Source organism: Artibeus jamaicensis, unplaced genomic scaffold (genome assembly GCF_021234435.1).
Source record: "Artibeus jamaicensis isolate MK-2021 breed Jamaican fruit bat unplaced genomic scaffold, CSHL_Jam_final scaffold_369, whole genome shotgun sequence".
Lineage (NCBI taxonomy): Eukaryota > Metazoa > Chordata > Mammalia > Chiroptera > Phyllostomidae > Artibeus > Artibeus jamaicensis.
This window is the reverse complement of record NW_026522042.1, coordinates 207,126-224,289: the sequence shown is the minus strand read 5'-3', so window position 1 is coordinate 224,289 and position 17,164 is coordinate 207,126. Positions and strand designations below refer to the sequence as shown.

The following is a 17,164-nucleotide window of genomic DNA, read 5'->3' as shown; positions in this document are numbered from 1 at the left end:
TTCATTCTCTTGATTATTTCCATTTGTCAGCAGAAGCTTTCTAATTTAATGTAGCCCCACTTATTTATTTTGCTGTTGTTTCCAAATCCAAAAACCTCATTGCTAGGACCAACATCGATACCAACATCTCACCCCTTGTGTCTTCTGCTGTTAGCTTTATGGTGTCAGATATTTTATTCAAGTCTCTAATCTATTTTGAGTAGGTTTTTGTGCGTGGCAGGAAGAGAGTGTTCCAGTTCCATTCTCTTCCATGTGGCTGTCCCGTTGTCCCAACACCAGTTAGTGAAAAGACTGTCCCTTACGTGTACATCCAACAACATACTATGGGAAGCCGTGGTCTCTTCAGTAGAGGGGAAGATTTCTCAACACGCAAACTGCATTACCTCTATAGCAAAAGATTGACAAAGTTGTTTAAATGAAAGTTAAGAAATTTGATGTATCCAAAGACACCTTAAAGTAAAAGGTTATAAATTGATAGAGATATCTGCATGCATATAACCAACAAATAATTAGTATTGGGTTGCCCAAAAGGTCCATTATGTTTTCTTCCATAAAGTAAAAGTCACATGTTTTATTTTCATCAATAACTTCATCGACTTACATATTTTGAGTACATCGGCTCTCTCCCATTATTGGCTTCTAGTGGGGAGAGGCCAGGGGTGCTCCAATGCATCTTCCAATACATAAGACAGGCCCACAGCAAAGAACTATTTGGCCAAAATGTCAACAATACCAAGAAACTTCACAAACCAGTTTTGAAACTTCAGTCACAGCACCTTCTCCACACACTGCACAAACCTTTTTTTTCTTTGCATTTTTTACCTTTCTTGAAATAATAAAGCATAACATGCCAAGAAGTTTTCATATTTTCTTCCATCTTCAATATTAAAACGTCTACACAAAAAGTCACCAATTTTGATAAGTTTTTTTTAATGCTCGCTGATATAACCGCTGTGACAATGCAATCTATCAAAATTGTTTCCAATGAAGTTAATGACAACTCAGGGCGACTAGAGCCATCATACAGAAAGAAACCAAATGAACTTTTGGTTAACCCAATACAATTATTCTGGGAGAGTGAAATCCTGATGCCCTACAGCTCAGCCAGAGAAATGCACACATGCCCCAGGGGGCGCTAGCGCGCACGTGGTCGTGAGGACGCTTTAGTCCGAGCAGAAAGGCAGACTGAAGCCTTGGATAGGAGAGTGTGGTAGGTACCCATAGGCGATATTATGTGAGAATGAACTGCAGATACCCACGCTAGTGTGAATCGATCTTAATGTTCAGTTTTTAAAACGGCAAATTAAAAATCACTTTTATAAAATTCAAGTACTAAATCTAATTATTATGTTCTTACATGCTTATATATTGATTTAAAATGCTATTTTAAAAAAACATGGAAATGTTAAACACTTGGATGCGTGAAGCAGGAATGTGGGAGAGGCAAGGCGTCCGGGTTTGTGTAAGACACGGACACGACCGAGTTTTGGTGAGACAGAAGGAGCACGCACATAGAAAGAGGTGACAGCGACCTCAGGAGCCAAGGATGGCATGGCGGCTGGTCCTCCTGGGAGCTCCCTAAGTTCAGAGGAAACACAGACACTGTGAGGGTCACAGTGACAGGGGAAGCGGGACAGCGCGACCAGCTCGACAGAAGCACACGTGGCCAGGACGCTGCGGGCTTGGCAGGGTCAAGAGTCTCCTCGAGTCGGTCGGGTGGCGAAAGCTCGGACTTGCTTTTAGGGTCATCACAATATATTTAAAGCTCGGGTATTTAAATTTGGTGTCTAACTTTCCAAAGTGACTTAGCGAATATAAAGTAAAAGGTTAATTTTAGGCCCCAACGGGTTTGGCGCAGTGGGTTGGGCGTCAACCCACAAAGCGAAAGGTTGCCAGTTGGACTCCGGGTCAGGACGCAGGCCTGGGTGGCAGGTTCGGTCCACCCTGGCGCCTGCGAGAAGCAACCCGCCAGTTTCTGTCTCACACCCATGTTTCGCTCCCTCTCTTTCTCCCTCCCTTCCCCGCTCTCTAAAAATAAGTACATAAATAAATAAAAATATTTTTAAAGGTTAATAGTATTTAAATTTAAAAAGTACATCACATATCCTTTATGTTATGTTCATTTTGACACAGTAGCCTTTGTAAATGAATGAGACTCAGTGGCCAAGCCTGCCAGTGGTCTCCGATGAAGTTTATATTAGACACTCATCCAAGTATTGGATGGACTATTCCCTCACCGCTCCGTCCGTCCGTCTGCCTCCCCGCCCGCCGCTCCTTCAGCTGGTTCCTGGACGAGCTGATAACGATACTCGAGTGTGAGGACTGAAAAATCACTCCCCCCCCCCCATCTTCTAAGTCCTTCTAGCTGGGCTAATAATCAAGTTAAAGAGGCAGATTAGCAGGAGCGAACGCCCCGAGTTTACTTTAGGAACTCACGTTCCAGGCACCGAAAGCCTGGGGCCCGGGGAAGTGCTGGGCCGCGGGGCTCCCTCCGCCCTCTGTGGTTTCGGGGGTCAAGGGCAAAGAGACCGCTCGCTGGAGAGGGGAAGCGGGTGCTGGGTGAGCGAGTGTCCGCTGCCGTCGCGGGCAGGACAACGGACCCGGAGGCCGCCTTGCCCACCGCCCGCCCGCTCAGGTTCAACTTCACCGGGGCACCGAGCCCCCCTCCGCCCTTCCTGGAGCACAGCCTCTGTCTCGGTTCCTTTCAGGTACTCAGGGGGAGTTCAAAGGCTTTCTCCTGAGGCTTTTGTTCCTTAATAACCAGATTAAAATCGATATTCCAGCAGGCACATTTGGGGGTGGCATCTGCTTCCCTTCAAGAGCACCCCCCACCCGTTGCAGAAACCGCAACCACTGTTCGTGCCGTGGACTTGGGGCGCCCTCTGCTGGTGGGAGTTGATCAAGCCCATCCGCGCTGTCAAGTTCAAATGTGGAGTCCCTGGGTGTGATGTCAGCCTGAGAAGTCATCTCACTTCTGAAACTACGTTAAAGAGCGCATATTCCCCCAAATACAATTTACTTAAAGTTTTACAAATAAAAACAAACTGTTAAGAGAATCTAACACAAAACCAAGCAAAGGTGTTTTAGCTTTTCCTCTTTCTTGAAAGAAAAGCCCTTTGTAAATATTAATAAGCAAAACCTGTCTTACTGACATCTTAAAGCACTTTTCTAAGGAACGTCGTTCTCTCCTCCCCCTTTGAACTCTCGCAGTCTGGGCATCCTCCGTGCACGCGCTTCTGAACGTGCTGCGCGGTTTAGACCACGTCTTAGAACGTGCATCACAGAACAACACCAGCCGCAGCACCGCCTCCTCACACGGGGGGGCCCCTGCGTCTAGACTCCGCCCGGAAGTCGGCACGAACTTCACCGTGAAACCCCGTTCACCAGGTTGATTTTACAACCTGGAGCCCCTTAAAAACACGTTCTCGAGCGTGAAGAACCCTCTTCTGCCATTCTATTTTAATACTGGAATGAAGTCCAGTTTTACTACTTTAAAAACGATTTGAAAAAATTGGTTCCTTATTGTTTGTTGACCTTGATATCTATTGCTCTGGGAAATCTCTGAGCAATGCAAGTGGGAGGTCAAAAACGAGGAGGAAAAAGCCACTAGACCTGCTTTCGTTCCCCACCAAAGTCAGCACGTCCGTGTGACGAGCAGGACAGTCTAGAGAGGAGCTCCCGAGAGCTCTCGTTTCGAGGGGAAAATACCTTTTCTTTTGCTTTGCATCTGTACATGGTGAACTCAACTTGCCATGGCGATCACGTCATGATGCATGTAAGTCGAATCGTCCTTCTGTGTATCTTGCACGTCCACAGCACTCTGTCCATTTCACTTCAGCAAAACTGGGAACACGTTTCCTTGTCAGCTGGCTTTATTTTGTTACCTTGAACTATGGGAAGACTAAATTAACACATTCCTTTTCGTTACCAGTTTTCAGACTAAGAATTTAGTGTAATAGCCACTTCCAGTGTGGATAAGGAAGTCTTTGTTTGGTATATTAACCAAATATGTTTACTTTTTAAAAAATAAAATTCAGGCCCATTCAGACATCATAGGTAGGTGATGTATTTATAAATCAGGAGTATAAACTGATGTCTGTCCATTCAAATTTGGCTTATAGAGTTTTATTTTTTTTAGTTTTTAGTCATCTCAAAGTGATATTTTTATTTGATCATACTAGTGGCATAATCATTTATTTGCAGGGAGACGGTACTGACAGAATGTGAGGGGACACACCCGTTCTGGGATGGTCAGGAGCTTCCCTCGGGAGGGGCCGGGAGAGGGAAGTCTGGCTGACGGACGCGGCGGGCATGGGACAGTGGGGAGGAATGGCACGGTGTTGGAGGGAGGGGCCTTGCTGTCCCCACGCAGGCGAGACAAACTCTGGGGGATGAGCATCTAGTGAGCCGCCGGAGGCTGGAGGTGAGGACGGTGAAGGGAAAGTCCCCATCGGGACGGGCCTCACACCCCACGGACGGGCCGGAGTTCCATTCTAACACTAGGGAGCCACTGAGGGACCTTCAGCAGAGGCTGGTGCCGCTGACTTGTATTTGAAAGTCTCCCCGTCAGCTTTAGAGATGTGGTATCGCAGGAGCACGAGTACGTTGTTCAGACAAGAGACGGTGTGGTCTGGCGTAGACATGGGAACTTGGAGCACTTTGCATATTGTGTTTCTTGCAACACTATCGAGTTCCTGTTTAATGGTGAGGAAAAAGGAAGAGTTGAGTGGCTTACTAAAGATAATAACGCTCAGAGTCATAGGATATTGCTTCAAGAAAAGACCTCAGTGGCCCATACTGGCTTGCCAGGGACTTTTAAAACTACTGATGTTCAAGTTTTACCCTCAGAAAGTTTATTAAAAATGTTGTGGCCTGGAATCCAAGCACGAACATTTTTGAAACTCCTCAGGAGACTCTGTAGTGAATGACTAGATTTGAGAACTGATGACCCATTAAAATCCATTTTACAAAGAGAAAGTTGAGCATCTTTGGGACTGAATGACCCCCGAAGCCACTTAAAGTCAGAGACAGCGACCAATGCTGAAGTCACAAAGGCCTTGTCTCAACATCCCAAGTTCACAAGGAAAGGAGCGTCAGCGCTGAGAGAGATGTCTGCTGGGAGGAGAGAGAACATCGTGACCGTGGCCTGACGCCGCGTGGATACCTCTGAAGAGAGGGCGGAGTCGGGGAAACGCGGGAAATGGCTCAGGGAGACGTGTAGCTGGAACCTTGCCCGGGCCCACCTGAGACCATGAACTGCGTCCACCACACTAACGCTCTCCATCCGGCGAACGTTCACGAATGTGCCCCGAAGGGTGTTTCCTCGGGGGCAGCAGGCGCCCCCTTTACCCAGGCCCTTTAGGCACCTCTGTGCCCTCCCCGCACTCGTGTTGTTTTGCTCTTCCCTTCGCCCTCTGCTCCTCCTCCTGGGCGTAGAGAGAGGGCGTAAGCCCAGGCTGTGAAAAACAGAACCTAAAGCAGTTACTGTTCTCTGTGTCCCCGAAAATCTCACTCAGAATCACTCGGTGCATAACCGAGGCCACTCAGAGTGTCAGACGGAGCAAAGGGTTTCAAGTAGCACTTTCCTCTGGGAAGGGCCCCTGCCCCCGGCCCGGGCTTCAGGCCCCACAGGTTTGAAATGGTCTCACTGCCGCCTACGCAGCCTGCTGCAGCCGCTGACCCCGTGTGGTGTGCCTGCCCCTCCGGACCGACCGCAGAGGTTGGAGAGTCCGGCAACAACCGGTTTGGGGTCTGTTACTCATCCTAGTTTAAGGGACTCTCCTCCTCAAGGGAACGATGGAAACAAAACACCTGTGGAAGCAGTTTATCTATTCTCTGACTTGTGAAATTGTGTTCAGCGTCTAAGGTGTTCTGCTACAGGAACGCTAAAGTATGCAGCTGTCAGTTTTATTCCTGAAGAAATAAAATGTTTTGTGTTGAATGATTCTCAGTTTTTCAATGTCCACTTTCTCAATTCTGAAGACAGGAACGGGGGGAAGGAGAGAGCGTCCTTCAACTGAAATGGAAGCAAGCTTCCAGTTATGTTACCTGATCTGCATGACAATTAGGAAAGACTTTCGATTATTTAAAAAGGGAGCTTCACTAAAGGGAAGTGTGTACTGAACACAAAGGCACTTCAAAACGTCCTCCCTGCATGTGGTGACCGTTTATACTCGGCAGGACTCTAGGGAACCTCAGGCAACGCCCCAGCGCACTGTAGTCCGTGAGTGAAGAAAGTGGGACCAAGAAGCTGTGTCACTTGCCCGAGATGCCAGACTTATTTCCTGCAGGCAGGATTGCTTTATACCCAGGTGTTTTTAGGCCCAACAGGATTTCTCAGCAACACGTCTGTTACGGAGTCAAGGTGAGCCGTGAAAGGCTGCGGTTCAGGCAGCAGGAAGTCCTGCCTGGACAGCGATGAGACTGAGGATTTAACAGTGACGCCCTTCAGTCCTACCACCAGCCTCACCGACCTCCGGGCTTAAGAAGCTCTGGATAAAGTTCAGATTCGTCCAGGTCAAAGTCCACCTACATTTCAGCAAAGCAAAGAATTCCTCCTCGAACTGGTAGGTCAGCATCCCAAAGAAGATGGTAATCTAAGTGAATCAAAAGCATACATGTAATTATCTTAACTTTCCACCACATTTAAAGTTACCATCTTAGACTTCAGCTCCAAGTTTTTTAAGTTAAGATACAATGTACACAGAGCACACAAACCTCAAACAGGCTGCTCGAAGGATGGTTACGAGGAGATCCATTTTGTGGCCACAGTGCGGTCACGCCATGTACTGACCTCTGCCACCTGTGTCCTCAGAGAGGCTTCGCCTGCTTTGGGGAAAGGAATCACACAACAGGTACTTTCTGTGTGTAGGTTCTTCAAGTCCATGTTACATTTGTGAGGCCATCGCATGTTCGTGCATGTCTGTAGCTTGGATTCTTCGCTGCTGTGAAGTGAGTGTCCCACTGTGTGGATGGGCGGAGCCGCCTTCCCCCACTCTTGCTGGGGGCTCTTTGGGACGGTCCCGGAGCTTTGGGATGTTACACACTGGTCATTTATAGACAGAAATGGCCTTCATGCTAGGAGTGGATTCCTGGGTCTTTTTACTCTGTTCTCCTTTTAGTGTCTTTCTCTAGTGCCCTGCATGGCGGTCTAACTTCCTAAGCTGTCACGTGCACCCTGACGATCCTCCCTCCTCAGGCCAGACAGGTGTTGCGGGGGCAGACTTCACAGCTGAACGCGGTGCACCAGGAGGTCAGATCCTTCCCACTCGGCTCCCTGCAGCGCCTCTGTTGGGCTTTGCTCTTCTCTCTCCTTCCCCCTTCTGTCTCCTTTCCCCTAACTTCCTGGGGTCTGCATTCCGACTTAATGCTGAGAGAGCAGCTCCTGAAGGGGACCCACAGGCCTCTCCTCCCACCCGTGCTCGTCCTCATCCTCAGGGAGGTGCTGTGGCCGCCCGCAGCGGTGCAGTGGGCCTGGTGTCGGGCCACTTCCTCGGCCAGACTTCACACCTCGGCGGCGGAACTCCACAGCACTTCTCTGATGGCAGGTCTGCTTCAAACCTGGCCGCCGACCAACATCAGCTGGGGGCTCTCAGTGTTTGTTTTTATTTTAAAAGTGGTGCGCATGAGTGGAAAAGATCAAATAATAGAAAAGAGTGGAGAGTGGAAAGTAAAAATCCCCCTCCCCTCCATCAGTATGCTCTTCCATTCCTCTCGCTCAGAAATTCCCTGGTCGTGTTTAATTCTAAAATAAAGATTCCTGGGCCCCACTTCAGACTTAATGCAGCAGAATTCCCAGGGTCCTAGGAATTTGTATTTCTTTAAAGATTTTATTTATTTTTAGAGAGGGGAAGTGACGGAGAGAGGGAGAGAAACATCAATGTGTGGTTGCCTCTCGAGCGCCCTCTACTGGGGACCCGGCCCATAACCCAGGCATGTACCCTGACTAGGTAGGAATTGAGCCAGCAACACTTTGGTTCACAATCCGGCACTCAATCCATTGAGCCAAACCAGCCAGGCTGATTGTTTTTTAACGACAACAACGAAAGGCTTCGTAAGTGGTTTTGATAGACTTTCAGGGTTGGGAATGGACCCTTGAGTAAATACCGCCTGAGATCCCTTTCAGTAAAATCCATCCCCCACCCCCTCAACATTACAGGGTTTAAGTTTGCTGCCGACAGGACCAGCCCTACCATCAACCACTGTGACCGTGGCTTTAATTTGACCTCTTCTTGTTCGTGCCTTCTCTCCTGTCCTTCAGCTGCTCCATTTCCTCATTTAAAGTTTTCCTAATTCCTTGGCCCAGTGACTCATTCCATTAAAGCCCTTGTTGCTTTTTGGTTCATCCTGCAAACCAGTAAGTATTCATGAATTTGCTAGCTAGTAAATGTATCACCTTTCCCAGGTAACACACTGCCTTATGCTAAAATGCCAGTTTCCATACTGCCCTCGACAACCAGCATGGACTTCGGGGTGCCGTGGGGGACAACCAGGAAGAGGCTTCTGGTCGGACAAGCTATCAAGGAAAATCCACATACACAGATTTGGGTCCATGTTACTCAGTTCAAGTATCTGGAAAAAAATGTTGAGATAAACGTATTAAGTGTCACAAAAGAATTGCTAAGAATTTAAATCTCAATTAAATAAAGAGGTTGTTCATCAGTGAATAGGAGAGGAAGGTTATTTGGATATAAAGTGCTCAGGCCCAACTTCTGCAGACCGGAAGTCCCCTCCTGCCCCCCCCCCCCCCCCCCCGCCGTCCACCCCAACCGCACGGAAAACAGGACAGGAGCCCGGCCCCGGAGCAGGGACTGAGAAGCCCACAGAGCAAGACCACAGTAACCACGTGGCTTTCCCGGACAACGCAGAGTTCTTAATGCCTGACCCACAGCGGGCATCATACTGTCACTCTGTTTTGAATACGCACAGCGCTTGTTCTACAAACTCAAAGAATGATTCCATTTCTTTAAAAAGAAATTTCTATCTAGAAAAAAGGGCCGGACACTATCCGTCCACTTGGTGTATCTGGAGGAAGTCTGAAGTAAAAAGGGGTGAAGTAAAGGCCCCAGTTCCCAAGGGGAACCTGGCTAGGCACCGGCCGTCCTCTCGTGGGGGCAGATGGGTCCTTCCACGCAAACGCTGCGCTGGTCGCTGCGTGCAGGCCTCGCGGGGCGGTGGAGAGACGCCGAGCCGGACCCTTGCACGCTCCAGGGCCTCCACCGGGGTACCCCCTTCCCAGGGGCGCCGCCCGTGTTTCTCGGTGAGGCCGCCCTGGGCTGGGTCCCCGGCCCCCGGTCTCACCGCGCCCCGTGTTTCTCATCCTCCATCGTCTCTGCCCGGAGCGGGGCTGTGGACACGCAGCCCTCGCAGCAGATGCCGCGTCCTCACCGCTGCGCCTGGCCCCACGGTGTCCAGCTGGGTCTGTACTGAGGACCCGGCCCCGAGCCTTCTCCTCACCCACCTTGTTCGCACTCCGTCGTTGCAGAAGCGCCGGTAGGTACAAACGGCGGGGTGCCCACAACTTTCTCCTCCGGCTGCCTGCTCCGCCGCTCCCCACGTCTGCGCTCCGCAGAGCTGTCTCCGAGACACGAGACGCGCTGGTGAGTGAGGGTTTCGGGGCGGAAACGTGTCCTCCACCCTCTCGAAGCAGCCCAAGTGCCAAGGCTGCGGGTGCAGGAGGGACGGTTCACAGCAGTCAGGTCTCCTGGCCTGACGGTGGCGGCAGCCCGCGGGCTTATCAGGTGGCCGGGATTTACGGGGTGAGGACAGTTGGAGGCAGGCCCGAGGGCTCGGGAGCGCTCAGCGGGTGCGGGTTGCTGTCAGTGAACAGGCCGAAGGGAGTTTTCTTCCTAGTAGAGCTCTGCCTCGTCCTGCCTCGGAGGGCTGGGGACCAGGGACCACACGTGTCCTGCAGAGGGCTGAGTGCCCGCGGGCCCCCGAGGTCGCCACTCAGGTGGTGTTGCCCAGGTTCACCCGAGGAGAGACCCACCAGAAAAGCCCGGACAGTGCGACCCGAAGTGTGCTCTGGGGGGTCCTTATCATCGATTTCAGAGAATACGGACGTTTTCTGAACCCCACTCGGGTCACTGGCTGGACGAGGCCGGGTCCCCGGGCACTGGGAGCCGCGCTGGCAACAAGAACTGCTCCAGCCTTTGGACCCGCAAGCACGTAAACACGCAAGGCCTGCGTTCGACTGCACTTGGAAACCTTCCTTTCCAAAAAGCGAGGTGCCAGTGAAGTGACGTAGGTTGGTTCTAAAGTGGGGGCTGCAAATGTTGCTTAGATTAAAAAAAAACTGTCTAGGCTTCATGCGCCATTTTCTGGAAGAGTGAGAATTATTTCTTGGTGGAGGTGAAGGACTGGACTTGCTTATTTAAACGCTCAGGTCGCTTGTCTTACTTCTGCTGCATCTGATGACTTCCTCTAGAGCCAGGAAGCTTTGCAAGTGTGAAATAATCTGAGAGGAGGAGGTGCAAAGGGAGAAATCCACAGACGTGAAAAGAGGAACAGGCTCCAAACCGACGCCGGTTGAAAACGTGCCGGGACCAGGCGAGCACCCCTGCACCCCACGCCCCAGGTGAGCAAGGACCGGACCTGCGTGTGGCGGATGGAAGCTTTAAGAAACAGGTTCATTTCTAATAATCAGTGACTTTTTTATCTAATCAAACAGAGTTTGGGTAGCCTCAGGCGGTGGGGGGCAATGTACAAGAGGAGGGAGACGGCATTTCTTCGTGTGCGTTTGCTCACCGGGGAAGACGATGCTCGTCTTGTTCTCGAACAGAAGGGCGGAGTCTGACTTTAAAGATTCCAGAAATGTATCAGTCATATGTAATTTTAAGACAAATGAATGACTGTTAGGTCACCATTTTCCAAAACAAAACCAAAAAGTCTTGTTCCAAAGTAGGGGGAGTGAAGCTTATCTAGGTGTTAAACTATATTCGAAAGGCTTTGGTTTAACATCTGCTTTTTATTCTACTAGGTCTTTGTTTATGTGTGGCAGGGTTTTTCCAATTGAGTGAGTTTGAAGAAATGATAGGGTGCATTTATTTTCTTATAAAAAGTCTTCTTTGAGTGAGCAGTTCTTTGACAAACAATTTTAATGCTTAGAACGTACTGGAATGTTTCTTCTACATAGAGCAACGTAGATGGTAAATCGAGTCCTGCCCTTGGGGACTGAGAGAGCACCTCACTACTTCCTCCACAGGGACAGCAGCTGGCCTCCCCGTGTCGGCTGCTGGCCTGGCATCTTTGCCAAAGCCATGAAATTTCAATCAATTTGAAATTGAGTTCAAATATGCTGGCAAATTTGAACTAAAAATTACCATAAAATATATCAACTACAACTGGCTCTCTGGTTTCAGAAAGGAAATGTGTCTCTAGTGGTCAGAGTCATTGCCAAACCACTGACCTTGAGCACAAGCCTCATGTCTGGCTGTTCAGAGAGAGGGAAACATGTTTCAATGTAAGACCTCCATCCCGAAGTTTTACTAGATAAACTATAAATTGACTGCATCTCCTGTTCGGTTTGGCATTTCACCTGTAATGTCAGCTTGACGGTTTGCATGTTGATGTATTCCAGCCACGAACGAACTTGGACAAGTCATTCTCAGACAGCAATGCTCTCTGAACGCGGGGCCCGACTTTGTGGGTGTTGTCTTTCCCCTGTTTGTCGTCGTTACTGCCACCATAAGGCAGGTTGCTCACTCGTTAACAGACACGTAAGAAACCAGCTATTCTGTGTCCAGGGCTGGTGACATACAGATAGTGTAGATGAGACCCCCAGCCCCCCAGGGCCTCACAGCTAAACGAGCCACACGAATTCAGTGACAGGTGTGCTCAACAGCCCTGGGCAGAAATGGGGGTGAGAATAACATCCGGGGGCAAGTTTTAGTTGAGTCTTGATTTGATGTCTTCTTAGTTGTTCAAGAAGTTCCTGAACCTCTTTGGTCTTGGCTTTTCTCATCTCTAAGGTAGGGGGGTAGGGAGGCATCTGCTCCGGGTGGTAGCTGAGATCCACCCACCACGGGAAGGCGCTTTGAAGGTGACCCCAAGTAAGGTCTGAACTAGACATGACCTCTGCTGACACTCGATAGGTGAAAACCCTTTCACAAGCGCAATTCACAATGCTGTTGACAATATTGATCATTTGAAAGTTGCTAAGTGAAGATCTTAAAATTTCTCATCCCAGGAAAAAAATGGTAACTACGTGAGGTGATGGATGTTAACTAAACTTAACATAGCAATCATTGCATATATCAGATCACATTGCACATTAAACTTACACAATGTTATATGTCAGTTATATGAATAAAACTAACAAAACAACTATTGGCTGTAACAACTGTTTCTGCATGTAAGCAGAAAACAGGCAGCACTATTTTGTTGATAAAATCAAAATAGAACATTCAGTCTAGTTGAATGTGTTCTGCTTCTCTCTTTGCCATTTTACAACCTTGGAGAAAACTCTAAAATTATCTTAATTGAATGAAAGGTGTTGGCTGGAAGCTTTGATAGGGAAGCTTCAAAAAGATATTTTGTTTTATGTCACAAAACTCCTGTCTTCCTTTAAGTATAAACTATACCCTTTAGAAGACATATCTTGAGTTTTAAATGATCAACTTAAGCAATTCTACGATAGGATTTGGAGTCGTTCGTTTGTTTAATTATTCGCCCAGTAAATACGGCTGCTTCTCCGCACCAGGTGGTGTGCTGGTGTCTGGGAACACAGATCTGAGCAGAGCTGGTCTCTGCCCCCCTTCGACCAGGTAGGATGACAGCGTCCGGTAACGCGGGTGTCATGCTGTGGTGCAGACACTCTCACTGATGTGGGCGCCCGGAGGAAGGCGGACTAAGCAGGAGACGGCGCCCCGCCGGGCACAGGCCGTGCAGAGCCGGGTAGTCCCGGAAACGCTCGTGTGCCTTCCTCCTACTGTGTTCAAAGCATCGTCCTTCACTCGAACATTTTTAAAGTGCTGGAACCGCTCGGGTTCGGGCGGGGATGGGCTCTTTCAAATCTCTGTCCTCACAGAAACCTGTAGCCGGCCGTGTCCTGGAAGCAGACCAGGGGCTGGTGCCTAATGTGTTGGTAGAAAGGGGCAGATTTTTATTATGCTAATACCATAAATATGCAATTACTACATTTTAAATTTGTAGCAGGTTCCTTGATGGCAGATTATTCAATCTTCCTCTTCTGGAGTTTTCTATTCCGCTATTATCCTCCATTCATATCAACTTTATTTTATAATTCAGCAAAAAAAGCGGAGTGGATTTAAACCCCCCTGTTTATAAAGAAGCAAACGGCCACTGAGGGGACCCTCTTCGCCGACCTCGCCTCCCCGCCCCCGCTCCGACCGCAGCGGGGCTCGGCCGCGATGTCCCGTCGGAGCTGAGAAGGCGATGCGCAGCGGGGCTCCCAGGGCTCTTTCGGGGGACGCGCCGCAGCGGGAGTCATGACCTCCAACTGTACCTGCGAGCTCCTTGGGCGCGGCGGCACCCTGGCGAACAGCACGGTGTGCACAGAGATGCTGAAGGGCTGTGGAGGCAGCTCCGTGTCCGTGTCTGTGTCCGTGGGAGTCACGCTCCTGTTACTGCTGGCGGTCTGCGGGCTCGGGGGCTTCTGGTGCTGGAAGCGCCGGGACGCGGCCCAGCTCCCCCTCCCGACGTGTCTGCGAAGGAGCGGCAGCAGGGGGAGGGACTCTTCCAAAACCCTGTCCCTGCGCCCCCACGCCCTCCGCTCAAAGTGCAAGGCCCCGGGGGGAGCCCAAGGCCGCAGACCTGCCGCAAGAGAGGCTGACCCCTGTGAGGACTACGAGAACTTGGAAGTGGGTCCCCCCAGAGCGGAGGAAGCCGACCAGGGGCTGTACGAGAACACGCGGCCGGCCATCTCGTCGGAGCACGTCTGCAGGAACGAGGCGTCGCCCTATTACAACTTCCAGAGGCCCGTTTCCCCCGAGGCCGCTCAGGATGAGGACATATACATCCTCCCGGATTAGTCATATACCTGACTCCCGGCCGAGGGCCAGGCCTCCTCCAGCCGCGGGCCCCTCGCCCCGCGTGAGCGCTGTGCGGTGCTGCGTGGACTCTCCCTGGCGCGCTGCCTGCCTCTGCCGCCCCCCTCCGCGCCCGCGTCTCCTGGCTCAGGGGCCATCCGGCCCCACGAGGCTTCCCGCGTCTTCAGGGAACACTCGGCCGCCACTGCAGTCCTTCGCCAGAAACTTTCTTTCGCAAATGACACGACACTCTTAATTCGATCCGCAGAACTCAAGGTTTTCCTGTTGGTTTCGACTTACTTTCCCGATGGCTGATGCCACGTCTCTGCCTTCCTCCGAGTCACCCCGAAACCGCACCGGCGGCAGGGGGTGGGGCTCAGTCTAGGCCGCGGCCCTCGGTCTTTTCTGATCTCCTGTAGATTTTGCTGCCTGTTCCACTGTACCAGTACTTAAACATATGTCTGTTGGCTATAGCATTTTACTATTTCAGTACATTTTATGAGAATGCCTTAAATCCCCTGCTAAATAGTAAGGAACTGCCTGCATTCTCCTGGGAGCCCCAAGGCCTGGACCATGGTCCGAGGCGTCATTATCGCTCAGTTGACGAGGCGTGAACTGCATACTTTGCTAAGTAGCTTTTAAAAAGTCTAATAAATGTATCCATCCAAGGAATGTGTAGTGAGTACGTCTGTCCTCTGCTTCCCGCGCTGTGCACAGCAAGGAAGAGACAGTAAACAAAGAGTAAGTGCGGGCAGTTAGGAGGCTCTGATATCTCACCTCCAACCCCACACCCCCCAAGCGCCCTGCACATGCGCTTTGGACGGGCAGACCCACGTGGGGTCCTGTCGACTGGGGGCCTGAGGGACACTGGTGGGGACTTGTTCCTGTGTCCAGCTGTCCCAGGCAGGTGCTGTCGCCATGGGACTGGACCAGCGTCACCACTGTTCACAGAGTCTTGTTCCTTCCGGCCTCCCACAGCCAGCTCCTCGCCCCAGCCAGAGGGGCCAGCCCAGCCGGGTAGCGCCCTGTCCTGGCACCTGGAGCCAGGTCTCCAGGGCACGAGCCCCTCCGAGCTCCAGTCCCAGCCCTCAACACAGAGCTGCTTCCGTCGGCTTCTGCCCCTGTGGCTCCTCGGTCTCCAATTGCCCTCTTTTCGGTCTGCCCCTGTCTGTGTGGCTAATTTTCTATATTCAGCTCTGCCTGTTAAAACAAACTGATGTGGCTTTAATTTCCCCAGGTGGACCCAAAATAAGTAAAATAAAAATGTATAGGTGGTGCTTTAAAGGAAGAAACAGCTTCGTGTTTTTGAGAGCAATGGCGTCAGGCGGGGAGGATGGTCCAGGGAGGGCACACGGAGCTGAGGCCTGAGGAGGGAATCCAGCCGCAGTGTCCGTGTCCTGATGGGCAGGGGTGGGGGGCACCGTGGGGGGAGGCTGAGGGGTGAAGGAACGTGTGGTGCTCAGGGACCTGGCCAGGCTGGTGTGGTTGTGGTGGCCCCAGGTGGTGAAGGAGGAGGGGCCTGTGGGAGAACAGCTGCAGGTGGGGCTTGGAGGGAGTGAGGCTGAGACTCCCCGGGTGGGCGTGGGCGGTGGTGCAGCTGGGCCCGGGGAGGAGGCCGTCCAGCAGAGCAGCCCGTGCCAACGCCCACGGCTTTAAAGAGACAGCGGGTTGAGAAAGGGCTGGAAAGGGCGAGGTGGAAATTCACCCAGATGGTCACTTCAAAGTCTCAGGCGAGACACCTTTTGCTACAATAATCAAGACCTATGCCTGCCTAGCACCCAGTCACAGGTGCTGAAGTGGCCAGACAGCACCTGTCCTGGTCGGGTCCCGGGAATCGGCTGGAGTGAGCAGGGGTCATGGTGGGACAGCAGAAGGGGAGGCTGGGTGTCCCCACAGAGGTGACCAGAGGGGTGGGCACTGGAGAAGCAGCCGGAAGCGTCTGGTCTGAGCCATAACTGGGAGGTTGTCAATTGACAAGAGGTTACAGTGGTTTAAGTGAGAGCCACAGGATATGCTGTGACGATGAGTCACATTCTGGAGACATTATTATTACCTGCATGTTGGAGTAGAAGGCGAATTGGAGTGAGATATTTGTTCACGGGCCGAAAGCAGGGCCAAGACACTCAGTGGGCATCGTAGCTGGACGCTGGCCAGTCTAAGGAACAGGGGTGGCGGAGGCAGCCGCACATCTGTGAGCACAGAGCAGATCCAGACGTGGTGGCTTCTCCTCTCCCCACCCCCAACATCCCTTCTCTTAATTGTGGTACAAGTGGTTACTTCTGCTCATAATATAACACAAACATAAACCACTGCTTTCGGTAGATGTAGACAGACTTTATGACCTTCATCTCTCAAGGGCATTTTTCCTTTTGAGACTTCAAGGAAGTAGAGAAACATTGAATAAAGAATGCAGATCAGAGATGGAAAATCGAAGTGTGCAGAGGGAGGGGAGACGGGTGGAAGGGGTGGATACGGAGAAGGAGAGAGGGTGGGAGAGCAGGGAGTGCGCCCAGGAAAAGGAAACAGTAACAGTTTCCATTCTCCCTCCCGCCCCGCCCCCAGCACTGCCAGTGAAGAAAGGGGCCTCGGAGAGAGGACAGGAGTGCCGGGAGACCTGGCAGGGTGCAGGTAATCCTCAGCCCCCGGGGCCTGAACTGGTCATCACGCTGCGCTCCTCACCGAGGCATGTTCAGCACCCACCCCCAGCCCACCCAACAAGGGTCAGGTGGGAAGATCCGAACCGCGCCAAGCTGACACGCACAAACACCCTCTGGACCTCTTTTCAGCCTTTGTTCCTGGCCAAGACCCAGGAGAAGGTCCCGAGGTACCTGCCTGAGCAAGGGGAACCCTCCTGGCACTGTGTTTAAGGGAGCGTCTCCCCAAAGCAAAAGATGAAAAAGCAAAGCAATGCTTACTTTCTAATTTGATAGATCAGCTACTTAAATCTCAGAGCAAAAATTTGGAAGAGGACAGGAAAAGTGCATGGTTGAGAGAAGACTTGGAAAAAGGAGAAAGGAAGAGCTGCACCCAAAGGGGGCCGCGGCGCGGTCCTGCCACCCCGGGGCAGCAACGGGGACTCCTGGGAGCCGCCGGGGACTCGGGCATCTGCAGGGACTTGGCAGGGACAGGCAGGTGTGGGTTAGGCGCTAAAGTGGTAAATGATGAGAAGTTTGGAT

General features: G+C 51.3%; 1 protein-coding gene across 2 annotated transcripts; it reads left to right on the top strand.

The window, feature by feature from the left end:
• The first annotated feature begins 10,488 nt into the window (after positions 1 to 10,488).
• GAPT (GRB2 binding adaptor protein, transmembrane) lies at positions 10,489 to 14,148 on the top strand. 2 transcript variants are annotated; one of them, XM_037132733.2, is made up of 2 exons: positions 10,489 to 10,576; positions 13,249 to 14,148. In XM_037132733.2, the coding sequence occupies exon 2, from the start codon at positions 13,449 to 13,451 to the stop codon at positions 13,989 to 13,991; it is 543 nt and encodes a 180-aa protein (XP_036988628.2). In that variant the 5' UTR covers positions 10,489 to 10,576; positions 13,249 to 13,448; the 3' UTR covers positions 13,992 to 14,148. The 2 variants fall into 2 exon arrangements, with proteins under 2 accessions (XP_036988628.2, XP_036988631.2); XM_037132736.2 differs by having other exon boundaries at positions 10,502 to 10,626.
• Positions 14,149 to 17,164: the final 3,016 nt, after the last annotated feature.